General features: G+C 41.3%; 1 protein-coding gene across 2 annotated transcripts; it reads right to left on the bottom strand.

The window, feature by feature from the left end:
* Positions 1 to 27417, bottom strand: LBR (lamin B receptor). 2 transcript variants are annotated; one of them, XM_082612073.1, is made up of 14 exons: positions 27291 to 27417; positions 22257 to 22435; positions 20435 to 20656; positions 17701 to 17784; positions 17251 to 17443; positions 15961 to 16157; positions 13992 to 14046; positions 11128 to 11319; positions 10297 to 10400; positions 9267 to 9392; positions 6084 to 6252; positions 3244 to 3324; positions 3024 to 3146; positions 1 to 201 (listed from the first exon to the last, which is right to left on the bottom strand). In XM_082612073.1, the coding sequence occupies exons 2-14, from the start codon at positions 22419 to 22421 to the stop codon at positions 101 to 103; spliced, it is 1812 nt and encodes a 603-aa protein (XP_082468199.1). In that variant the 5' UTR covers positions 22422 to 22435; positions 27291 to 27417; the 3' UTR covers positions 1 to 100. The 2 variants fall into 2 exon arrangements, with proteins under 2 accessions (XP_082468199.1, XP_082468198.1); XM_082612072.1 differs by lacking the exon at positions 1 to 201 and adding an exon at positions 307 to 2291 and having other exon boundaries at positions 27291 to 27416.

The following is a 27417-nucleotide window of genomic DNA, read 5'->3' as shown; positions in this document are numbered from 1 at the left end:
TACTGAGTCTATGATACTTTTGATCATTCCTCTCTTTTCTCAAAGAGCAAATACTAAATCCATGACCACTGTGGGAGTTGGGACCCTCCACTAACCTCTTTCAAGCTCCAACTTCTGAGAGCTTCAATGCAAACAGCAGTTTGCCAGGGGTCCCAGTTTGCCTTTTGGATTCCTTGTGGTCCAGGAGGGTCCCAAAGGATCCTAGAAAAAAACAGGGGTTGGGTGGGGAGTGGTAATCTAAGGGCTCCTGTTTTGGTCCCAATGATCCCAGAGTTACAGGCCAAAAAAAAAAAAAAGACTCCAAAGTGATCAAAGCAACATCTTATTTTCAACTTTATTTCCAACTTAAAACTTCATTATAAAACCTGTCAAATAAACATGTCAAAAACAAAATAAAAAACAAATTGCAGCTGATGTCCAGAAACTGCAGTACTGTGTTGGAAACAGCTCTTTTCTCATTACCAAGTAAAGAATCAAAGGTCCTTCTTCCTCCCCTAAAGCTTCATTGGTGAATCTAGTATAGAATAGGCTGGGACGCCATTTTTTGATGCCAGGAGAGAAGCATTAAAAAACTGCTTGCATACATCAGTACTAACAAAACACTGAAAATTTCACTAAAACAATGTTTAAAGACTAGAGGATGCGGAATGTTCTTCATGATCACGTTAACGTAAGTTCAGTTATATACACCTCGAACTGCAGCATAGAACAAACACTGCATATCTAAATGGCTCATATGTAAAATGTATAATTAAAAACCCAAACATATACACTATATTTATTAGATTCCCCTATGTTTAAGATTCTGGAGAACAATTTAACTCTGAATATGAAACCTTAGTGAATTTGCTACTGTTCCATTATAGGATGATTAATGAGACTGTATCAACTTAAGTAGAATCTAATGGCTAAAGCTGTCTTATGCACAGCTATTAAACTAAAAGAAATGATTTTAAACTATTCCCTTAAATTGTTTTTAGATAAATAGATTTCTAAAGATGAATACAACACTCCTTTACAGAGAGTAGGGTTTTGTAAATATAAAGGCTATGCAAAATACAGTATAAACTGCCTGAACTAACAGTAGCAAAAACACAGTTTAATTTAAAAAGTCAAAAACATATAAAAATATTAGCCTTTCAGAAATGGCAAATTTTCAAACACCACTCTGTAAAAATGCTTAAATAGTGATGTTATTCCAAAAATATATATTTATTCTATTTTTCTACTTGCAACAGTTTATAAAGGAAAACAAACACCTGCGATTGAGGTAGCAAAGCCAAATTCACAAACTTTGGATTACGAAAAATACCCTTCCTACTCTTAATAGCATCTTTCATACAATATTTAATGAATTCCACTTCTTTCAAAATGTTTAATTCGCATGTAGTACTTCACAAAACTTAATTTAAAATACTGCAAATGTTTGTTAAAAAGATACTTAGTCCCGAAAATTATTTCACATTCAAAATACTATACAGAAAAATCTGAAGTCACCATATATTACATAGAAGCTATGTATTTACAGTTTCAAATGCAGTTTTACAAGTTGAGGTTAAGCAAACCACTACTAATGGTCTTCATTAAACAGTGTCCACTATCCAACATCCCCCTTCCCGTACAGCATTGAACAGAGAGGACCAGTTTTTACTTTCAAATCACATAGCTAGTAAATGATTTAATTTAAAGGGAAACAAATGAAAATTCTATTCTCTTAATGCAATAAAACATAAATGTACTTTAAGATGTAACAGTGTTTTCATTTAAGAAAAATCAACTGGACAAAGGAATCAAACTTTGAAAGGTCATCAAAAACCCTAAACAACAGTATTCAGTGCATTTGTAAGACTATTTTCTGTTTTCAGATTTTTAAGGATTGAAAATTTCCTATTAGAATGCAAATTCTAACATCTTTCTTTATATTTTCCTTATGTTAATTGTTATGATTTAATAAAAATAAACACGGCTAGGTTAAAAGACTTACTACTTGGCTCTATAGTCCTGCCTCAAAAAGAAAGAGAAACATAAAGATCCTGTCAGTGCAACGAAAGGTTCATTTTGGGTTTTTTTTCTTTTTTTGCCAATGGAAGCCAAAACTGCAGGAGCATTTAGAGAGCGCCTAGACCAGAATCAGTAGATGTATGGGAATATGCGGTACGGGACGCGCTGGCAGTACTTCTCCCACGCCAGGCCGTACTTCTTCCTACAGTGGCGTTCATCGCGAGCCTCCCGGTGCACCAGCAAAATGGTGAAATAAATCACGTAGAAATAAGGAAGAATGTGATTGAAACCTGGGGACAGCAACAGTAAACAGTACTAGGTATTTTTATTAGCACTACACAACTACACAGTATTGTTTCCTGCTGGTCCCCAAATCGTCTAAAAATAGACCATCCCGTTACTTCATTTTCTCCAACGGGGGAGACAACTAAACCGGTTCATAAAATCCCACTAGTGTGTGGCAGGAGGTAGTATTTGAATTAAAAGCTATTCAGAGAACAGGGATTAATCCACCCTAACAATCCTTCAAAATCAGAACCTCTGTATTTAAAGCAAATCTCCCCATTTCCTCCCCGCCGGTGCTCAGGAAGAGGACGGCAGGCCACCCGTGAGGGGCAGGGTGGGCAGGGCAGACAGCACTGCAGGCTATGGGCTGACACTAACACAAAACAGAGGGTGCCTTTTCTTCGCCTTAAGAACCGAAGTTTTTCAGAATCTACGTACACTGAGTCATGAATAGAAAGTTAATTTCTACATAATCTTCTTAGAAAAAAAGCTACCAGGCACTGTTTAAAACTTAAAATTTTGCTTCCAGAAGTTTAGAGTAAAACTTAAGGCTCTGTGAATTCCTAATTCCCCTCAGACGCTGGATGAATGAGGTGCTGGATACACAAAAGCGCAGCACCCAGATGGGGAACGGGCAACCCAAACCTCCAATAGGCAACACCCAGACCCAACGAGCACACACACATCCTGTGGTGGCCGGAGAAAGAGTCAAATCAGTTCTCTTCTTAAATGCTTACCACATGGGAGGGACCATGCCAGGGCCATGATGAGATCACCCAAGTAATTGGGATGGCGAACAAAACCCCACCATCCAGAAATGAGAAGATTTTTTCCTGTTGCAGTATGAATGGTTTTTAAATCTATACAAAAATAAAAATACATTTTTAATGATCTCTAGACAAACAGACATAAAATCTTTATGTGGTATAAATACTATAAATATAAACCAATACTTACGTGCAAGCTTTGGATCAGTGGGATTTTTCCGGAATGCATTTTTCTGAGAATTTGCACATCGGAAGATTACAAATCCACACACTGTAATTTTTTAAAAATTTCATTTGTTAACAATTTAGATATAATCTTTATTTAAAAGCATCTGTAATTTCATTTAGAAATTATTCCTGTGCTCCAAGGAAATTTGCAAAGTACAGAAGAGTTGGATTTCTTAACAATTCAAAACCTCTCAATCTTAGAAGGTCAAAAGAAGATATGATCCTGATATCTCACTATCATACAGCTTTCATCATCTACCTTGAAGGCAAAACTAACAAATATAGTTACATCCATGAATAAAATCTAATGCAGCCCACATTACAATAAAATCAATATTGGAGTTCATCTGTTAGTTATGATACCTACTGGCCACAACATGAATGCTTTATTAGTAAAACTACAGCTCAAAATCGGCACCAGAACAACTTGCACAGAAATATATGCCGAATCCCACTGTAAGCCTCCAAGTTGGTAGCTTTATTTCAAACTCCGAAATGTCAAAATTGAGAGGCCCTGACATACCACTATTTATTATCAGTCCTCAATAAAGGAGTAAGACATAACTCTACTCGCTATTTTTAGCTTAACTGTAAAATATACATATCCTGTCTTGAATAACATACAGGCACGTTTAACCAAACAAAGGAAGAAACTAAATCTTAATTTCAACCAACAACTTGAATGTCTTCTTCTACCATAAATGCTGATTAGTGTAGCAAAACTAGCAATATTTGGAGTCCAGTGCTAATTTTCCCTGCCCTCCCTCTGGTGGAGGTGTTTAACCGACAGTGAAACGAAAGAAAAGCCATCCTGAAGCTAACCCACGAGCACCTGGCCAAAGTGTTCTCCTCGCTCTTCTCCAGCATCTACCCTGGCCAAGTGGTTCCCTCTGTCCGATGTATCTACCTCCCCATCCCACTTTTCCCCACTGCACCATGTCCTCCAATAGGTTTACACTGATGTTCCCCTAGAGAGATGCACTCTCTACCTTAAACTCCCATCATATTCGGTCTGTAAGTCTCTCCTCTAGACTCTTCCTCTACTCAATGCAGTGTCTGAGCGTCTTATTTCTCCCGCTAGAATGCAAGCTCTAGGAGGGCAAGACCAATCTCCCTACTTTTTAAGGTGCTACCAGAAAAGGCAGGCACTCAACAGAAAAAATGAATCATTACTAAGACAATAAAATTTTAAATGAACTTATTATTTTAAACTAAATTTAATAAATTTTAAAACCAAATGGTTTGTTTAAAATTATGTTTAAAGAACCACTGAGAACCCAAGAATGAAACATCCATTCTCTTTGTAAGATGCAAGAATCTTTTTATTACTCAACTCATCCATCACAGATTACTTCAAACTTGAGGCAATCATGGCCATTTAAAAGGGCACGCTAATCACTAATCATTAGAGAAATGCAAATCAAAACTACAATGAGGTATCAACTCACACAGGTCAGAATGGCCATCATCAAAAAATCTACAAACAATAAATGCTGGAGAGGGTGTGGAGAAAAGGGAACCCTCTTGCACTGTTGGTGGGAATGTAAATTGATACAGCCACTATGGAGAAGAGTATGGAGGTAACTTAAAAAACTAAAAATAGAACTACCATATGACCCAGCAGTCCCACCACTGGGCATACACCCTGAGAAAACCGTAATTCAAAAACACTCATGTACCACAATGTTCATTGCAGCTCTATTTACAATAGCCAGGACATGGAAGCAACCTAAGCATCCAACAACAGATGAATGGATAAAGAAGATGTGGCACATATACAAAATGGAATATTACTCAGCCATAAAAAGAAACGAAAATGAACTATTTGTAGTGAGGTGGATGGACCTAGAGTCTGTCATACAGAGTGAAGTAAGTCAGAAAGAGAAAAATACCGTATGCTAACACATATGTATAATCTAAAAAAAAAGATGGTTCTCACGAACCTAGGGGCAGGACAGGAATAAAGACGCACACATAGAGAATGGACTTGAGGACACGGGGAGGGGGAAGGGTAAGCTGGGACAAAGTGAGAGAGTGGCATGGACATATATAGACTCCCAAATGTAAAATAGATAGCTAGTGGGAAGCAGCCGCATAGCACAGGGAGATCAGCTCGGTGCTTTGTGACCACCTGGAGGGGTGGGATAGGGAGGGTGGGAGGGAGGGAGATGCAAGAGGGAGGGGACATGGGGATATACGTATACGTATAGCTGGTTCACTTTGTTATTCAGCAGAAACTAACAACATTGTAAAGCAATTATACTCCAATAAAGATGTTTAAAAAAAAAAAAAAGGTCCAGGAAAGACTAAACTTCAATCCCGATTTTCCAAAAGAGCTCAAGGGTCAGAGAAAGCAAGTACCCTGTACAAGAATACACAGCTGGTGTCGAAGCTAGCGTCGAGCCCCTTCCCCAGATGCCTTCTGCTACCTAAGATGGTACCTTACTACGTCTGTGTCTTCTGTTCTCCCCTCCCATCAGCCTTGCTTTTCTCAGTCGCCTCATTCTGATAAGATCTGTCGTTGTGTCCTGTTGCTAGATAGCTGCTCCCAGTGTATAACAGCATTTTCTTGTACATAACTCTGCCATATTTGTCCCTTTTATAAATATGAACTTGGTTACTTAGTACTTAATTGGGTTGTTGGGACTAAGTGGTTATTTATCCATTTATTATAATAAAAAGAGCCACTGAGACTTGAAAAAAATTAAAAAATAAAAGGGCACGCTATAAATATGTAGATACCACAGCACAACAGACTCAGCACACAATATTTAATACACAGAGACTGAAGTTAATACTCACGTTTCAGAGCAATGATTAGAGAAGCCATTGGCCAAGACAGTTCATTTGGATGACGGACTAAATAAAAGGCTTGGAAGCTGTAGATAAATGGAACCCACACTAAATCTCCAAAAGCCAGCATGAATCCAAATCCATCATGGATAATGTCCATCGTTGTCAACAGTGCTTCCTATAAGGGTATGGAGAGGGGGAAAATTTTTTTTTAAAGTCTGGGGGACAAAAGCTTCCATGTTTAAAGTATTCAAGTAAAGTTCTAGTTTACAGTCAAAGTTATACAGGGCGAAGGGAAAGTATACCAACCAAAACCGTTTTAAAGTGGAAGTGGGGATCCGGTTCCCTTGGCACGTGTATCGTTCTGTTCTTCTGTCGCACTACCCTCTCCCTCCACGATCCTGAAACAACAGAGCTGCCACGCCCCTTGTGCCTCCACGCCTCTGCCTGGAACACCCCGCTCCAACTTCAGCTGAAGCCTCGCCCGTGCTGCTTTCCTCAACCCTCTCCCTAGACAAGGCACTTCTCAGATGCCACCACCCACCACCCGCTGAAGCCTGGAGCCACCATGTGACTGTCCTGTAAATAAGCGACTCTCGCCACTAGACTAGAAGATGGCAGGCGGGGAGCACGGGTTTCCACCTGCCACCCCTGCACCCAGCACACATGCACCAACCTAACTTGTGACAGCAATCTGGCTTTTCATGTAGCTTTTCCACACTACCCGGCAACATGGGAAAATGCCTGCCTCGCTGCTCAGGGTAAATCAGGACCTGAACGCACTCTCTTGTGGATGTGGTCAGCACAAGCCAGCAGCCAGATCCCCCTGGACCAGAAACCTTCAGGCCCGGCTCTGGAAGTGGAGATGGCCCTGCCCAAGGGCATCTCTAATCTGCCTCTGACACCAGTACTCACCGCTGACTAGACAAATTAGCAAGTATACGTAAGCTCTGCTAAAGAAACAAACCAACACGGACCTACTGTATAGCACAGGGCACATCACCTATATGAGAAAAGATCCTAAAAAAGAATGAATATATGTATAACTGAATCACTTTGCGGCACACCTGAAACTAACACAACATTGTACATCAACTATAGTCCAATAAAATTAAAATTTTAAAAAATCAATATTCTAGGTTAAAGAAAAAGAGTGATAATCTCCAAAACGCATTTTTTTTTCCCAGAAAGCAAGCAAAGGGACCATGGAACAGAAAAATGGATGTAACAACTCCAGGCCCTTTGGTTCACCGTCTAGTCAAGAGCGCCTATTCTTATGCACACGGGAGCAGGTACAAGAGCAGACCAGTGATAACCAAAGGGCACACGGGAGTGGGCAGTGAGTGAGGGACAAGGTATAAGCAGCTGGTGTGAGCAGAGGCAGAACCCTCAGCCCTACCCAGTTCCTGGGGCCTCAGGGGATTTGCCGGACAGCCAGCGGAGGCTCACGGGAAGGGTCATTTATATTTCAATTCGTATTCTCCATTTTCTAAGGTGTGGCACATCAACACGTAGAAGAATTTCTATCACCCAATCTAATAAGAAAATTATTAAGCATCTACTAATTGCCCGAAAGTGTGCCAGATACTAAAGAAAATCGTAAAATCAAGTCCTTTCTTCAAGAAGCCTACTATAATCTGGCTGAGATACTGATAACATATTTAAAAAAATAACTTCCCAACTTTAATCCACTACCCCTGGTGAAAAACTGCCTTAACAGTTTTGCCTTAAAATACAAACATTTTCTGTTAATTAACAGAAATCAATGTTTGTTTAAATCTCTAGAAAATATGAATTTCTAAGTCACTTCAAAAGTGACTACCATGACACGACAGAAAACTAGAAGGAAGAATTACTCACCACTGAAAAGCTTCCAGACAGGAAGTTAAAAAAAAAAAAAATCTCTGAGGTGATAAAGCAACAGAGGAAATATCATCTGACTTGTAAAATGTAACCTACCATCTTCTTAGGAGCCCTTTATTACATAATCAAAGAAAGACCTACAACTGGCAAGACTAAGTGCATTTACAAGAATTGGGGTTTTTTTTTTTTTTAATTTCAAAAGCATGTTTAATTTTGAGTAGACTTGGAATTTTCAAAGGACTCTGTATCAGATGCTCCCACAATCTCTGCACCTTTTAAGGCTGAGCCCAGGTCTGTGTTCAGTGGCAGGAGCTCAACAAGAATCCAAATGTGGCTACTTGCACTCGAGGTCTGTTCACCTGAAAGAGGTCCTAATCTCCTCCCAAAGAAAAGGAAGGTTATCGACAAATCAGTATTAAGCTTTCAAAGTCATTTTGACTGAATATGACCAAATAAGACAGTTTTTAAAAAAAACACCTTAAAGGAGATGGACCTTCTCTCAAAATGTCAACAGACTGCCAAGAAAGTTTATTTTGGAACATTATGACAGAGGGCTGCCAATTTTGTTTTTCAAACTGAAAGAAAACTCAACTTGGAATTTGGAGGAGATGATGACAAAGATAACAGTAAATGATAAGACAGTTGTAAAACAGACCCAAGGAAGAAATTATTTTCAAGAGGAATATAGTTAGGTGAGACCGAGATTAGCAAACATTTACCAGTCTTCAAGTGGCAGAAAAAACTGATGATGTATCAACGTATGAGAAAAGCCAAGTGTTAGGAAATTAGCTTTATTTAAACTGGTTTCCTCGATGTATCATGATTTCTGGTTTTATATCCATCTAATTAGAGCTACTCTTTTATTCTGAAACACCACCAATAAAACATCTCCCCCTTTATTTAAGAACTATCTGCCCCCTGACAATCCAAAAAACACAATCTTAATTCGATGATAATCTGTCCATCCATTTTCATCTGACAGAATCATTAAGAAATTAATGTTAATTAATTCATATAAATAAAGTTTTATTTATATGAATCGGTCATACCCACAAAGCCAAGATCCACAGACCTTAAATATTTAGCACCTGACAGAGCAGCTGATATACACGGAAGTATCAACAAAGTTCTCGACACCTACCCTCTGTCAGTGCTCACTGTGTGTCAGCTCAATGCGTCACATGGCTTCACAACTCATTTAATCCTCACAAGCCTTGCAGACAGGTTATATTCTCCTCACTTTGTGTGTAAGAAGCTGAGGCTCAGAGGGGTCAGGTCAATCACCCACACTCAATGCCATCTGACTCCAAAGCTCTTAAAATTAATTACCTCATTCCAGAGAGCATCCACCACATACAAGAGCTGGAAACTGTTGACCAAAATCATTGCTAAGGATGGAACAGTGCGACCCTGTAGCTTCATCTCAGCCAAAAGCATCACCAGGTTAATGACCACCTGAAATAAAAGGGGCAGGTATAGTTTCTACAGAGAGAAAGGTGGTAACTTCCCAGCTGAGAAAGCTGCAGACACCACCTTACCGAGAAGCCACCATCAGTGATAAGACATATCAACCTCAGGAGTCCCTTGATAAGATGCACCGAGATGGACACTTATCCTGTGGTGTTCTTGCCAAAGACGTATAACTCACTCCAATCATGAGAAAACACTGGACTAACCCAAACTGAAGGACACTCTTACAAAATAACTGACCAGTATCTTCAAAAGTGTCGAGGTCATGAGAGACAAAGACTAGCAACTGTTACAGACTCGAGGAGTCTAAGGCCAGATAACAAATAAATGTACTGTCGGACCCTGAAGAGGATTCTGGAACAGGAAAAGGCCAACAGCATGAAACATTGGTGAAACTCAAATAAGGTCTAGGGATTTAATTAATACTACTGTAACAATGTTAATTTGTGGGGTTTTTTCTTTTTAATTGCTGTTTTTGATAGCTATACTATGGTTCTGCCAGATGTTAACATTGGGGAGAGTGGTATGAAGTAACTCTTTATTTTTGCAACTCGAACAAGTCTAAAATTAAGTCAAAATACATTTTTTTAAAGGGGAGGAAAATACATTTTTTCTTAATTCATACATTATTATTTTCCTACATAAACATAAACAGATATAATCAAAATAAAACAAACTCTTTTAATGTTTAATAACCTGTAACAGGGCATCTTAACCCTCTGGACTACATTTACAGCAAGAAAATATTTTCAGCAGACAGATTTATGCAATGCTGTGATTATTCCTAAAAACATACCACCCACAGCTTACTTTAACATTGTCTACAATCCTTTCTAAATGCAAGACTAATCTGTACTACTGAATTGAAATTTTTTTTAAAAAGACATACCCATCCAATCAATCCGGGGCGCAATTCACAGAAGTATTTGAGATCAAAAGTACCAATCCGAGGATTTAACTCACGGCCAATGAAGAAATCATAGACAGCATTTCCTGTGAAGGGAAAAGTCCATATCCAAACAGTATTCCAAACCCAATTATGAGGCTTTATAATTGCACTGCTGTCCACTCTCCAGGGTCACAATTCAATCACCTCCAGGAGCCTGGCAAACAACCAGCGAGGAAAGGCATGGTGGTGAGAGCCAAGAGGGTCCATGAGGACACAGGGGGCAGGGGATGCTGGCCCCAACTGGAAACATCCATGCTGCTATAGGCATGGGGCCTATGGGGCGAGATTCCTAGATTTTGAGGGAACTAGAGCTTTTTAAAATGTAGACTCACAATTTTAAAAATAAGCCACTTAATTTTTTTTAATGTGTAAGTACTTTAGGTTAGAATCAACCAATTTGTAATCTCTATTATTTGTTGTTTGTTTTTTTTTAAAGGATGTTTACTATTTTGGACAAAAAATATTTGTCCTAAAATTGTTATAATACTAATGTTACTAAAATGCTGTAAGTTGTTAAAATGTCTTACTGTCATCAAGTGACTAAAAAAGGAAGAAGAAACAAATAGGAAAACACAAGGGGAAAAAATCAGATTTTCTTCCTTTTATTTTTCTCTAAATTTTTTCACCATTTTTTTTTTTCCTATTTCTCTTCATCTCTCATAAACTGAAGCTAGAAGAGAATTCTATGAAACCCTAGAAACAGATGCTGGGGGGCCAGTGGGGTGAGGGTGTGGGAGGCGTTTGTGGGACCCACGTTCTAACACTGCTCACCAGAGCTGGCCGGCGACAGTTCATTCCGGGGTGCTTTCAAAGCCCTGGCGTAGAGGTAAACACTCAAGACCACAGAAAAAACAGTGGCTGCAAGTGCACACTGAAGGAAATGACTGTACACATAATAAAGCTCTACATCCCAGAAGAAAGATGCTCCGACGAGTACAGATGTCAGGATAAAAGCGTAGAATCCTTTAAAAAAGGGGGGGGGAGGGCAAAAAATTGTTAACCCAGGGTTCACATTAGATTTACACCGTTATAAAATAATACATTATTTTGTAAAATCTTAGTTTCATTATTTAGGCTACACACACACAAATATATGAACGAGCAGTGCCCCTGAGGTTAGCAGTCTTCAATACAGATGCCATGTCTCGCACACAATTTGTGAAATATTCTCACATACTTAAGTTATTATTTTTCATTGTGAACAGTCATCTGCTTTTAATGAAGAGAGAGCTGAAAAGAAGTGCATAGAAATTCACTATTAAAAAGCTGAAAAGAACCTCAAAATTCACATAATCCAAACCCCTCAGGCTAAAGTCAAATGGCTAATTATTGACAGAGCTGGGCCAAACACACATTTTAAAGCCTTTAGGGCAATGTTGGTGGTTTTAAGTTATAAATATTTTTACCTGAAATAACTTATCAATAAGGGTTTCAAAGGATCCTGGTCGTACTCCACCTCCCAAAGACCTCAAGACCCTGCCCTCAAAGAAGAGGCCACAACCCAAATGTTCCCCAGGGCCAGGCAGGAGACTGAGGGGACCAGCCGAGTGGGGACGTCAGGGAGGGACTGCCAGGCCCACAGATGTTCATTCCAAAGTCGAAAGCACCCACGAGGCCCCACAGGAGGAACTCCTGTTCCAAGCTAGCCCTGCTATGGCTCAACAGACAGAAGCTGTGTGTACTGGCTGCTTTTTCTTTGGACCGAAGAAACAGTTTTCCTTTCAGGAGCTGAGTGCCTTCAAAAACTGTTCTCTGAGTAAGCAGTCAAACCGCATTTGGATAAAAACAGTCTAACACAGAAAAGACGTAGGTGTTATTTCTGTAAGAATTCTAAAACCAAAGCTTTTGTAAAGTCAAATGGTCATCTCTAATTTATTATTTAAATCCACATTTTCCACAGTGTCAGGTTTACTCCAAAGAGTAACTTTTAACTTTTTAAACTTTTCCTTTAACTTTGTAAAGCATTCATTTAATGCTCATAAAATTTATGAATATTAAAGAAAAAGAATGATAGATGAAGCAGTTTCTTGCTCTCTAGCCCACGTGGATTAAATTATTCAAAATGTCTTAGGAATCTCCTTAGTTGATGATGGTAAAATCTCGTAATACTAGAACCAGAGTAACGAGGAAATTTTCAAAGGAAGGATCAAGCAACTAGTTCAGCCACTGCCTGCTTGCTCGGACAGCTCCGAGCCCAGTACTACTGTTCTCAGCCTCCGAGTGAGCCACGCCCTCAAAGGGAAGCAAAAACAGAAAAGAGCACTTAGAAGAGAAGTAAGTGGGTTCCTAGAGAGAAGCCCGCAAAACACGAACAGCGACAGAGTGGACGGCCCAAAGGGAACACCCCACCCCTCCCCAGACTTGGCCTCACTGAGGCCGCAAGGTGCAGGAGAGACAGTGTGTTGGAGATTCTAAACCTGGTTCCAGCAGCAAGGAATCTGGTAAAAGTAAACAAAGTATCTGACAGTAGCAGCAAGTCAGTGCTAAGCATCTACCACGGGTCAGGCGCTGAGCTAGGTTCAACGCCTCACCCACTTGGCACAAGAGGCAGTCATCTAAAATAATTCCTCTGGCTTCCCTTTTAGAGCCCAGTCGAGTGATTTCAGATACAGTGGATGCTAGATGAGTCACTGAAAAAAAGTATCCACAGTTCGAAAGGTGAGAAGTGATAGGATTAAAACAGGCCAAGAATTAAAATTTACAATATAATTCCCAAGAAAAGGAAAACAGTCTACCCAATCTAGTTAAAATGGAAAATCATTTAAGGATAACGACCCTATACACGTATTTCTTAAAAGCAGGTTAACTGTACTTTATCAAAGTCTTCACGAGCCAAAGGTGGACTATTCCCCTTACTCAGCACACACTCCTACCCCCGGAGGTGTCCATGTCAGGAGGGACAATGCCCACTTCTTGAGATGCTCATCGAGACTTCCATTCCATCCACTCAGGGCTCCTACCAACAAGCGCCTCCTACAGGCCAGTCCCTTTGCTGGCACCAAGGGTACCACAATGAACACAGCCAAGTCCCTGCCCACAAGCCACCTTCTAATGGGGAGACCCCAGTGAAGAGATAAGTACACTGATGTCAGGAAGACCTGTCATAGAGGAAAATAAAGCAGGGTAAAGGAAAGAAAGGGATCTGAGGGCTCCTCTGAGCAGAGACACGTCAGGGATGAAGCAGCCGACACTTTGCGGGAAGTTTTCCAGGCAAAAGCACTGAGAATGTAGCCTAGAGACGGCCCGGAGGCCAGTGGCTGGAGCAAAAGAGCAAGAGGTCCGGAGGGCAGGAGTGGCCAGGAAGCCCACATCAGTGCAGAACTTCTTAGGCTATGGGGATGACTCAGGATGATAAAATACATAGTCAAAATTGCTTCAATGAGCGATAAATGCTATTAAGAAAATAAAACTGGAGAGTGGAAAACAGTGACTGAGTGGCTTGTTACTTAACATGGCATAATTCTGACATATTGGCTGCAGGTGCGAGCAGTTTATTTGCATGCTCTTCGGACTACTGAGAGAAATGTACTATTTACTGCTCTGGCATAATCAGCTTTGACAGTTTAAAGAGTACAGCACCCAAAAGTTTGAGCTATCAAGTCATCAATTTGAGTCTTGAAAAAAAAAAAAATCACCATTTAATCTGTACTTGAGTCTTCTTCCATCAGTAAGAGGTGTTCCTTCTACAACCTTAAAAGAAAAGGTGTTTTTTTTAATTTAAAATTTAAAAAGCACAACACTTTACCATGATATATATGTCTTGTAAAATCACCTAAATTTCAACATGCCCAAGAAGGAGGATCATCTTTTAGTAGGAAACTTTAGTAACAAGTCTCAAAAACCTTCATGGCACGCCCTTAGGTAAAGTAATTCCACCTTCAGGAATTTATCTCAAATACAAATCTAGTAATGACTTCTCCGTGTACTGAGACTATTGCAACAGCCACTCTCCCCCAATGATCCCATGTCCCACCACAAGACTAGATGTGTTTTCAAAAACCTGTACATCTAGTCGATCTCTAGCTCAAAACTCTGCAATGACTCCCCACTGCTTTACAAAGCAGAATACAACTCCACTATCTCACGTTGGTGTCATCCTTTCAATCGGGTTCAACCCCACTTACCCCAATCCCAAGGCCCATGTGCTATTTGATGATACAGACTCATATACTTACTTGCTCTGCTATTTATACATATACACTCACTTAGTTATTCAATCATTTCATGTGATTCTTTTATCTCCAATAAGAGACCGAGAGCATGTCCACTGGACCATTTCATCTCTTCATTTGGATCACCCACAGCATCCCCATGTAAAAGGTACTCAAGAAACACACTACTTGAACAGGATGAGTTAAAATAAAAAGTCCACTTGCCCAATGGCATCTACATTTTACTCCCCAAATAACTATTCAGAAATGGTGCAATTTATTATAAATTGTAAAATACTAATATGGTATCACTTGACTTGGGCCAAACTACTTTACCCTTTCATTAGCTATGAAAGGGAACCCAGGAGAAATGTAGTATCTGTTTGAGATTACAGGATTAGCAAAACCCCACAGGCTAATTTCAAATGATCCTTATCTATTAAAGGTATCTAACAACTACTGTGTTGGGTTTTAGTCTGTGGGAAAAAAACATAGACATATAGCTATATATATATATATATATATAGATATAGATATAGATACAGACATATATATATTTTAACCATCAAAACTGCTTTTCTCAATAAATATTATCTAGTTTGAACTAGCTTTACCTGAGTTTATCTGAATTTGTGATTTTTTTACTTTCGAGCCTTATCACAAAAATACCTGAAGGTTCACATCACAAGAATCCTCTCTAGAGCCAATGTTATGGTGAGGTTCCAAAGTATTTCAAGTCTGCAGCTCTATGCTCCTATCACTGGCATTTGCCACTCCTAATAAAACTGATCCTTTGGTTTACAGACAGTTGGCAAACTTGCAAAGCTCTAAGAACAAGATCTTTAAATGAATTATTTATTGATTAGGGAATCTCATGTTCTTTTAAATATATCCAAGTAGAGTATTCTAATGAAAGAAGAAAAAACTACACTTAGCAATGAGGACAAGTTTTAAAGACACTGCATGAGTCTGAAAAGAACATTCAATGGTCCAGACAACAAATTTCTGAAAGAGATGAAAATCAGAAACTCATCATATTAAAAAAAAAAAAAAAAAAAGTAAAAGATACGGACTAAAGTCCATTGAGCTCAGTAGCTTATCAACTGGTAATTTAAAATTCTGCATCTGAAATGACATATAGTGAGAGGGAATTTTTTTTTCCCAGCCACCTTTACCATTAGTCAGGCTATTTTGAAAAATGGCTTATTCTTCTCTATTTGGTTTGGAAAGTTACACAAGAACCCTCAATCAGATTCTTTAAGTTTCGCTTAATAAGCATGTGTTACAGAATACAAGAGTAAATGCTTAACAAACTAAAACTAAGTAAGTTTGGGTAGTTATGACCAAGGACAGCTTTTAACCTTAGAACTACTATAAATGTCTCTATATAAACATGGGAGCAAGGGGAAGAAAATCTCTCATAATACCATATGCCCCACCAACAAACTCTTACCTTCCCAATCGGCAGTAAGTAGAACAGAGCCTGAAGGAAAAACCAGAGGAGGTAGGCCCCAAATACCCTGGTTTCCCATAAATCGTACAAAGCTGGCAGAGGAGGCGGGAAATTCAGAAGACTGGGCTCTTCCTGTTTACACATCAACAGCAACAGGAAGAGGAAAGCAGGCAGGCCAAGCATGATGAGAAAAACACCTGCAAATAATTAGTGAACATTCAAGGCTCTAATTTCAATCCAGGTTATTTTATTTTATTTTTTTCAAAAATCACTTGAATTTCTAAGGTCGAAACTCAAGTCTGGCTAGCTGTTTGAAACCAATTTCTAATGCATCATTAGAAAGTCTTAACTCTACCTGTCACATCCTGTGGGAAAGCAACCACAGGCATGAAAGTAGTAAAACAGCAAATGCCCAGCACTGAAGAGCTAAATTCCACCTCAGAAACCAAGCTCTAAAGCATTTAAAACCCAACCACTATGGGAGCAAACATGTTGAAACTCCAGCAAACTGAAGATTGGAACATCTAAAAACTATTGGTCTAATCTTTAAAGAACAAAACACTTTATACCCCTAAGTTTCTAACAATTAAAATAGTATCACATACACATTACATGTGCGCAGACTTTTAAGCGATGCTGGACACCATCTTTAACAGATTCAGTTAGCCAAGAGTTATAAATTACAAAATACAAAGCAGTTAAGCCATGTAGGATTTTGAACCATTTAACCAAGAAGTACTTTCTTTTACTAAGTCATAAGACCTCACCGGCTCCACGCACTTAGTAACTCCAAGCCTCTGAATGCTTCAGACCTTTGACCCTCAAAAGCAACCTGTCTAACAGGTAGGGTAGACACCATGGACCCACTGGATGCATGCAGCTTATTCCCAGTGCTACTGCCAAGCCAGGCCCTGTCACTGAGATCTGATTATTAGCAGATTTCCCAGTCACGAATAGCTCACCGTCCTTCCTATATACAACAGTCATACCAACCTTCCCGTCATCACTTCTTTGCACTTCTTTGCTCAAAACCTATTAAAATATTGCCAGAGGTTTTAAATATAGCCACAATGGCCCCCTTTCTACTCTATGACAACCCTCAAAAATGCTCCTACTCAGGCCTTTGCACCTGCTGTCCCTTCTGACTGGAAACTCTTCCCCAGGCTCCCACCTGGCTCACTACCCTGGCCGCCTTCAGATTTCTTCAGAGAAAGCCCTTTCCTGCTCACATTATAGCGACTAGCATTTGCCCACCCTGCCTGCCCTCCCTAGGCCGGTTCTGATGCCTACCAGGTACTCCTCCAAATTCTAAGTCCTTCTGCTGTGTGGCTGTCACTTCAAAGGTTCTCAACGACGTAGGTCCTTTTGTAACAATTTTTTCTTCCTTTGAATCTATTTCTTTTAATTTGACCTCTTCTCTTCTCGGATGAAGGCTATACCGTGTAGGTATGTAACTACTCTCTTGTGACAAAGGGAATTTTTCCTATTTAAAAAATAAAAGGTATTAAATATCTGTAGTCAGTAAGTATCATTAATGCTACCACATTAACTAATTCAGCATCTTAATATAGCCATATACACTAATAAGAATAAATTTTTAAAATTATACTCAGTCTTAATTTAAGAACAGAATCTTAGAAAAGATTCTAAGAAAAATTATGGTTTTCAATGTGCTTCTTTAGAGAAAGTCACTTTAACAACAAAAAAAATTACCTGAGAGGAAAATGAACCCCTTTGTACCTGCGTGTTTTTGTGAGGTATGTCATTCCTCTCTATATGCTCAGGCTCCCCGTTATATCTGTTGATGCTATTTCCAAATGGCTTCTAAATTGAAAAATATAAAACATTTTAACCATAAGAATGATACCTTAGTAAAAAGGAACATGATGGTAAAAATTCAGTATTGTGAAACCAAGCAATAAAACCAACCAAAGCTTTTCACAGCCATAATGCTGGAGAATTTCAGCCCACTTTTTAAAAAAATGAAATGGAATAAAATTGATTAGAATTTCCCAATCCTCAAAAGATTGGCTCTTACAGTAGAGGTTTCCACATAAGATCTTTCATCTTTTAAACAAAATTAGACTAAATCTTATAATTTCACTGTTCGATAACAGATGCTCTAATAATATTCACCATGAGAGGGAGATACAGTAAAAATTGGTAAATCAGCTCATTAATTGGTTAAAAAAAAAAGAGGAAAAGACATTCACTGCCCTCAAACAGCAAATAACAGGAAATTAAGAAATAGTAGCTACTTATGGAGTATTGCTAGTAACCTACAAACTGCCTACTTTCTGAATTTCATCTGCCTTATTTCTCTTTAACCTTACATTTTCTCTCCGTAATGTCTCTTTTCTCAATTCAGTCTCTTTCCTTGAATGTCATTCTCTTCAAGCAGTGGAGGGAATTTCTTACTGACTGTACAGAGGAAGGACTTTCGCTTACAAAACATTTTCCAGGCAATGTATGGCTGAAATAGGTGACTTTGCTCCTTTAAAGTCACTGACAGATTAATTAAAAAGACAAATACATCTTTTGGGAGGCCAGCTGTCAAAAGACGGCATTAATATAGTATCAAGTTCTAGTTCTAATCAAGGTCTAACTGAGCAGTGACAGCATTCAACATATACTTAAGTTTACCAAAGTGCCAACGAGTCACTTAGCAGCAAATGGACCCACCTAAAAACTACACTCTCGGTTTTTCAAAGGTCCAATGTGTAATCCACAGCAACCACAAATGTAATCCTGTAACACAGCTAGTCAGCTGACCCTTAACTGTACTGACTGCAAACTGACACGGTATTCACACAGTGAGGCAAGGTATTGCAAAGATCACAATTAAGAGTCCAAAAGAATAAGGATGATGTGATGTCAAAGCTACGTGCAGCCTAAGTACAGTCTTTCACACACGTCGCCCCATCCTCAGCTCAGTGATGGGTCCACAGTGAGCCTAGGGCTCGACGGGCAAAGGGTGAAGCCAGTCTGCGGCTCTGGGGTCACCAGGACTATAGGGAGGTTACACTGTAAAAAATGTAACGGTCACGAGAAACTAAAAATGGAATGCGACAGAAAGCATGCAGCATCTGTTCCTTACCCTGAGTCACCTGACTAGTAAAAAGAGCCACTAATAGAATGTCCAAACTCACTAGTAATTATCAAAATGCAATTTAAAATGGTGAGTTGAAAATCTTTCACAATCATACTGGCCAAAAAATACCAAACAGAAGAGAAAAAACCTATTAACTATTATACTCAGAATGAGAAAATGGTCATTCATACCCTACTCCTACTGGTATCAATTTTCCTGAAGCAATTTGGCAATATGTAGAAAAGCCTCAAATCTGCTCTATCCATCTGACCGAGCAGTTCCACTTATAAGAATTTATCCTAAGGATATATCAGATGTTGTGTAAGAATATTTGTTTATAATAATGAAAACTTAGAAAGAAAAAAAAGCTAAATGTCTATCAACAAGGGAGCTAACAATTACATTACCTCTATATAATTTATGATAAATCCAAATAATACCATACAACAACAAAAGTGATGCAGGAAAATACAACACAGAAGGTTATGCCCAACATCTTAAAATTTAAAAAATCTGACTACAAAACACTGTAATAATCCAGTTTTTTAAGGTTATCAAAAATCTGTGTGCATTTTATCCAGAAAAGAGGTAACATTAAGTGAACAGAATAAACAACGACCTTTCTTCAATTCTGTTTATAATTTCAGTTTGGTCTACTATCTAAAATATTCATTGTGCAAGGTCCTCCAGGCTCTGCACACCCTACCTAATATTTCCAACCTTGAACTCTGAAAGTAAATTCCATTAAAAGTATCATCTTTGAATAAGGAAAGCAATCAAGTACAATGATACTAAGACAGCAAGAATATGTTTTTATAAGATACAGTTACAGGGGGCTTCCCTGGTGGCGCAGTGGTTGGGAGTCCGCCTGCCGATGCCGGGGACACGGGTTCGTGCCCCGGTCCGGGAAGATCCCACATGCCGCGGAGCGGCTGGGCCCGTGAGCCATGGCCGCTGAGCCTGCGCATCCGGAGCCTGTGCTCCGCAACGGGAGAGGCCACAGCATGAGAGGCCCACATACCACAAAAAAAATAAAAAATTTTAAAAAAAATTAAAAAAAGATACAGTTATGTCTCATTATTTTCTACATGAACTTTTATTCACTATAAAAACTATTCAGTTCAATCTATAATCTACATCTATTTCAAATTTAAACACTGCTTTTTAAAAAAAACCCACAATATTAAATTGCACTCATAACCTAAAAATGTTCTTTTTCATGGTATTTAAAAGCATTATACCTTCTATTCTTCCAAACATTCATTTTTTAATGTAATCTTTAATATTATTAACTGCAAATCACTTGAGTACACATAAAGGGGAAGACATGATTTGGGCAGATTAAACACCGTGTAAGGTTGGAGATCTCCCAAACACACATACCAATACCAGCGGAGTCAGTTTAACTTCCAACACTTCCTTCCTTGCTTCCTTCTTGGCTTCCTTCATGTCAGCCTGGTGCGAAGCTGAGACGGATGGGGATGGGCGGGAACCTTTTGGGGGCCGGCCAGGGGATCGGGAGCGTGACCTGGAGCGGCTCCCTCGGCGTCTGGAGGGAGAACTGGAAGTTGAGCCACTTTTCCTTTGCCTGAAGGAGGTTAAAGGCTAGAGGGAGGAGAAAAGGCAGAGCTTCACCGAAAGTCATAACACACGCAGACCCACACTGCCAGAGGGCAGCAACGGTGGTGACTGCGCCAGTGACTCTAAAACCACCCTGGGGACTCATGGGGTCTGAGCATCCATCAGATGAGGCCAATAACAGCTTCAGCTATAATGACCCGTCTCTCCTCAGACCAAAGCAGCCTTTCCACCCCTAACTCTCCTTTGAAGGTACTGCCAGGAAATGAATGTTCTAAACCAAGCAGCTGTACATTTTTCTAATAACATATATAAGAGATACAAATAACATTGATTAAAACTGAGATGATAGGACAAAAAAAAATTAGCACACAAACCATAACAAGAAAATTCGTCTCACAGTTTTGCTCTGAATAAAACACGGTCAGACCTTGAAAACGAGTCCAAGACTGGGTTACTTAGCAATGTTTTACCCTGCACTCACCTACTCCTAATATTTCCAGGAACCTAGACCTAAGGAAGGCAAACGACCCCCCAGCCCAAATCCCTCCCACCCATTTCGGGGGGCCCAGGAGCGAAGAATGGCTTTACAGTTCCCAAAGGACTGCAAACAAAATCAAAAGAAGAATGAAACTTGCTGGCATGTGAGAATCATCTGAACTTCAAACTTCAGTGTCCATGAATAAAACTGCATTGGGACCCAGCCATGTCCACCGCTGCTCCTGCAGTGCACGGACTATATTTACAAGTCCTTTTACTCAAAAATGTTGCCAACCCCCGGTCTAGAGCGCTCAGACTGTGATCCACAGGCTGTAGGCTCAAGAACTGTTTGTTACTGATCTGCAGCAAGGAATGAAACTGAGAAGAGATGGGCAGCAATTTTTATAGCATTTTGACAGAGTAATTTTATGTCTATTGAATCTGACAGTGAAAAGCTAGGGTTTTATCTTGTACCTTTTTTTTCCCCCATTTGCCTAGTAATTACGGTATGTTACGTAAATACTTCTATACCATGGACCAGATATTTGCAAGCTCAGGTCCTCACCAGATAGGTTGAGAAGCCTTGGGCTCAAATCTAATTAATGTCACTCTCCTGATTAAATCCTCGGTGTCCGGGATGAAGCCCAAACCCCTCCAGTTCTGGCTCCTTCTTTCCCCTCCTCTGGCCCTCGCCCACCACACCCTTTCAGCATTGGTCGTCTGTGTCCCCCGACCCAAGCCTTTGGCATGCTGTGCGCTGTGGAAGTCCCCCCACCCCATCACCTGAGTTTTCCCTATCTGTCCTCAGCACTGAGCTCTGAAAGCCTTCCCCAAAACCCAGTGCGCTTCTGTACCCTTGATGTGCTCCAACACCACGCAGGACAAACTGTCACCGAATGACAGAGTGCATTAAACCAGGGAGAGGACGATATAAGTGTCTGACTTCAGCAGACGGACAGCTTCTTAGCAACAGGGCACTGTGCCTCATTCATACATTCCCAAAGCCAAAAAACAGGATCTGACCTAAAGCAGGAGAGCGACCCTATGCCTGCAGAGAGCCAGACCTGACTGCTCTAAAGCTTAAAAACCACACCTACAGTGATTTCCCAACTATTATAAACATGCTCTGTAAACCAAAGGTGCTTACCTTGATATCACTCTCTTTCAATTCAAGTTCAGTTCCATCTTTGTATTTTACGCTGTAAAGCTGGGAGTTGCTGTCATGGCTCAGAACTTCTACTTCATAATAAAGTGAACTCCCGGGCCATCGACCTCTTACCACCTCACCATCGGCAAATTTCCTACTTGGCATTTTTGAAAATCAGTCTGAGTCGTTTAAAAAAAAAAAAAAATTAGAGTCGGCGCATACACACTTACATTTGTCTTTTTTCATAGATTAAAAGCTAAAATACAACTTTCCAAAATGTTTAACTGGTCAAGACTTTCAGGCTACAAAAGCCTCTAGAGGAGAGGGTGGACAACTCCTATTTTAAAGGTGAGAAAACGGAAGCTTAAAGATGTTAACTGTTTTGTCCAAGGGCATAGAAACAGACGGCATGAAGTGGCAGAGTCAGGACACAGGGGTTGTTCTTTCTGCTACACCGTATCTCATTGGGAATCACGTTATACGGCCACGGTACACCGAAGTGGCACTAGGGATTAAATATGACAAAACATAAAGGGTCCAAATGATTTGCACCACGCAAAACGCTACCCGCCTGCAGGAACTATGCTTCTTTAATTAACAGGGCACAATCTCACAAAGGACACACATTTTCTGATTGATAAATCTGCACATACAGTAGTTCCCTCCTTATCCAAGAGGGATCTATTCTAAGACCCCCAGGCACCCCTAGTGGGTGCCTGAAACCACAGATAGTATAGAGCCCCACACATACTGTGTTTTCTCCTATACATACATACCTATGATACAGTTTAATTTATAAATTAGGCACCGTAAGAGCTTAACAACAATAACTAGTAATAAAACAATTATAACAATAGACTTTAATAAAAGTTATATGAAGGTGGTCGGTCTCTCTCTCAAAATATCTTCAAGGCACAAATTAAATGCCTTTTCCATCTTAACTAAGCACTTAACCACGCACTGTGGCCGTAACTTTGGCTGTAACTTTTGCAGTTTGAGGTACAACAGCGAAACTAGCATGTATCCTTCTTCACAATTTCACAGACAGAAGCTTCGTTCCTACCACAGACCTCAGCAACCTCAGCATAGGATTTTTTTTTTCTTTCCCTATTAAGCCAAGAATTGTCACCTTTTCGCTTAAAGGAAGCACTTTACGGCTTCTCTTTGGCATATCTGAATTGCCAGCATCACTACTCTTGTGCTTTGGGGCCATGATTAAGTAAAATAAGGGTCACTTGAACACAAGCACTGTGATACCTCGACGGCTGATCTGATAACCGAGATGGCTGCTAAGTGACTAATGGGCAAGATGCGCTGGACAAAGGGACGATTCACGTCCCAGGCTGGACGGAGAGGGACGGCCCAAGATTTCATCCCGCCACTCCGAGTGGCACACAATTTTAAAACTTATGAACTATTTATTTCCGGAATTATCCATTTAATATTATTGGACCACAGGTGACGTGAAACTGCGGGTAAGGGGGGATGACTGTCGTCTTACAAAGGTTTTAAAGATGTATTATCTAATTTTTAATAAATTACCTTTATTAAAAACAGTAAACTATGCAACAGACTGGGAAACTCAAGGCTGTGTAATTAGCATTACTATAACCTACCAACGGGGAGAAAAATATAACTCCAAATCTAAAATGAATAGCAAATTTGGGGTTTTCACCAAACTTTCAAGTCTTACAGCTGAAGTCTCAAATGCCTACCAAGTAACTGCCAACCACATACCTGGGCCAGCATCCTAGCTCTTTTTTCAAAAGCCTACAGCAGACATCAACCCCCAGTTATAACCCTCTTCTCCACTGAACCAAAACATGGCCCATGAAGCCTGGTATGAAAACAACACTCTAAGAAGCCACGAGCAATCTGCAGGAATTGCCACTTACATGAGGCCTGTTTTTCAAACATCAACTGATTGCTGGGTGCTTCAAGCTCTTAGGTAGAAATGTTTCTCCCTCCTTGGACCAGCAGAGTCACATTTCCACAGGACAAAACCAGCGCCTGCCGACAGCTCCAACACCAAGGGAACTAGCTGGGCCTCGTCTAAGAAGCAGAGAGTAGGACCAAAAAATCTCTCCCTACGTCACCCTCATCCCACCAACTAAGCAATTCCCAAAACATCCTCTGGGCATGTAAAGATACATTCCTCACCCAGTTCCTGTCAACAAAAACAACGCTTGAGGACTTCTGAACACTCTCCAGAGTTAAGCAAGGAGAAAGATTACCACACCCCTCCTGAGAAAAAGTCTTTCCCAAGCACATTTCTTCACTGTTAATTGCCTGAGGAAAAAACTTCACAAGCTTCACTTGCTTAGATAGATAGGAGCTAGGTCAGTAGATGCAAGAAAACACAAAGACTCAGGTGGTGATTAGAAGATGTCAGTCCATTTACACATTAGGTACAAGAGATGGCTTTCTTCCCAAACCTACCTCAGATAGCATCGCTGGGGTAATGAGAAGGTTTGGGCTTGGGGGGGTCGGGGAGAAGGGGCTCGGGGAGGACCCCTGACACTCTGGGGACGAAGTCACACCTGGCTGAGGAGTCACGTGAGGGGCACTTGGGAAGCAGAGGGCGGTGGACACCTTGGGACCCGGATGAGGGGCACAAAAAAGGTGACAACAGCAAGTTTTGCCTATTTCAACATTTAGCTGTGAGCCTCCAAACACTAAGGAAGAGGAAGGAAATGTGCCCTCCTTCTCTCGTGCCCCCCCTTCTCCTCAGACCCCCTAAAATCAAACCACTGCTATTAGTACTTGTTCTCTGACATTGGTCAACCAGGGTTGGCAGAAGGCAATTACATCTTTCTACGTGAAGATGCCATCCGAGTGTCAAACAACTCTTTATAAACTGTTGAAACACAGGCCCTCAGGACTTGGGGACCACCTGGATTTTTTAAAAGGCCCTTGAGCAGTCTGTCCTTCTTGGAAAATTCATTTATTGGCATCTTTCCGTTGTACCTATTTTACACCACACACACAGTATCTGTGCAATACTGGACACAGGTCAATGCCAAAGAGGTTTTTCTGCTATCAAATATTTGGGGTTAAACAAATTAAGATAGCTGGTGGATATCTGTTAGGTCTCTAAACTTTTTTAAAAAAAAGAATTAGGAATTAGGACTCGATAACGATCTTTCATATAATGGCTGAAAAAAAGAAAAAATAGGAACAAACCAGCACGCTCCTTAGGAGACCACTGTCTCACACACAAATGTTCCAAAAGGTGAAACCACCAACATTATGTGCACCTCCACTTTGCACAAGGTCCACACACAAGTGTCACACAGTGCATCACATCCTAATTCTGCAGGAGTGAATTAGCCAGGTAGGACAGAAAAGCCCCAGGACGTTTGTGCACATCGCTATGCTCACCTGATGAAGTCAAAACACGCAGGGATCGGCCTCTCTCAGGAGGGAGGTTTTAGCCAAGTAGGTTGGCAAAGAAAGATTTTGTTTACTGAACACAATGTCTTCATTCCCCATTAGCAGTGGAAACATGGGGACCCTCAGGCTTTTCTCTATTAAGCCACAACATGCTTGCTAACTTGTGTCAATTGGCACTGGAATCCCCACACATATCAGCTCCAATATATTACTGTTTATCAGCACAACAGAATGTAATATTCTCTGCTGATCGCAGTGTTAGAGGCCTTTGGTCATCTTTACTCACTTTCCCAAGTTAGTCTAAACGTGGCAGAGAAAGGGAAGCTCAGATGAAGTTTGACAGCTTCCCTCTTCAACACCTGGGCCCAAGGCTGGCCTGCCAGGCAAAACCCAAACAGGAACCCCTGGTCTACCTCCTGCCCCTGTCGCAGGATGCAGAAGAAACGCCACCTTCTTGGCTGTAGAGGCGGCACGGCCTGACTTCTCCCCTAAGCAATATAAAGAACTGAAGGTAACAATAATCCCCCTCCTATCACTCTTTTCCCTCCTCCCTAGACAGCTCTCAGGAACTAAACTTAAACTGGACTTGGTGCCCAGTCTAAATTAGCGCGCGCGCGCACACACACACACACACACACACACACACACCCTTTCCTCCACGGCAGTTGCTACAAAGTGTAATTACAAATTTGCACGTATTTATTTGCAAGGTCCCTGAGGGCTGGGACCAGGAGCGTGGATCTAGCTGGGCTCCGGCCGGATGCATGCCCGTCACAGCCCGTGAGCAAGCTCGCTCGCTTCAGGCTGAACCCTGGCACTGTCCACGCGCTGTCCAATGTATCTACTGGGTCGTTCTGAGTATCCACAGCCTGACTCCCGACCAGACCGTGCAATCATTTTGATGGAACCGCCTGGAACCAGGCCCTCTGCCATCAAGCGCTAAGTGTCCCTTGCGAGTGTCGGAAGGTGTCATTACGAAGAATTCTTTTTAAGCCTTTAAAAAGATGAAAAAATAGGATCGAGCTTTAGCTGGAGCACGCAAACCTGCCTAAGTACCCGTTTCTTGAGTGTACGGAAACACCGGGCGAGGGAATGCAACGCGCGCAGCCAGCACTGGAGAGTAGCCGAACAGAGACCGCCACGACCCTCAAGGCCAGTGACAACCAGCGAGAATTAAAGGCAACTTTGCAACCCCACTTCCCCGTCCGCCAGGCTGCCGCGCCCTTTCTGCCTCCCCGAGAGCAGGGCCCACCAAGCCACCCGCTAATCTGTCAAAAAGGCGCTCGGAGCCGGCTTGGGAGGGCTGGTGCTGCAGGGCGGGGACAAAGGGACCGGGGTGGGTCACCCACCCACACATCCTCCCAGCCAACATCATTTTACTCCGACGCGGCGCGTCCAAAATGGAGGGAAACGTCTGCAATTTAAAACCGCAGCTCCATTTCCGCAGCTGGCCGGGCCGGACGCACCTTGAGCCTCGCCAGCTGCGGCCCGGACCGACTCGGAGGAGGGGAGGGAAAGGCCGCGGCGCCAGGCCCGGCGCCCAGGGACCCCGGCCCACCCGCCGCGCCCGCCCCGCGGGCCTCCCCCCCGGCCCCTCGGAGACTGCGCCGTGGGGAGCGGGGCGTGGGTACGGGTGCTCACCTGCTCCGGACTCCGGCGGGAACACGAACAGCTCCGGGAGAGTTGCGGAGCAGCAACCCGGCGATAGCTCCGCGCGCACGACACTGCCGGCTCTCGCGCTCTCGCGCCCCGCGGTCCCGCAGCCCGG

Source organism: Mesoplodon mirus (genome assembly GCF_964341445.2).
Source record: "Mesoplodon mirus genome assembly, chromosome: 3".
Taxonomy (NCBI): Eukaryota; Metazoa; Chordata; class Mammalia; order Artiodactyla; family Ziphiidae; genus Mesoplodon; species Mesoplodon mirus.
This window is presented reverse-complemented; position numbering and strand designations above follow the sequence as displayed.

Bases quoted from the DNA above. Each gene is read 5' to 3' on its own strand.
- LBR (XM_082612072.1), bottom strand. From the start codon at position 22,421: ATGCCAAGTAGGAAATTTGCCGATGGTGAGGTGGTAAGAGGTCGATGG. The intron at 3,325-6,083 runs GTGAGTATTAAC...AAAAAATTACAG, and splicing joins TCTAATCATTGCTCTGAAAC to TGTGTGGATTTGTAATCTTC. The intron at 2,292-3,023 runs GTAAGCATTTAA...TGCTGTCCCCAG, and splicing joins GGCATGGTCCCTCCCATGTG to GTTTCAATCACATTCTTCCT.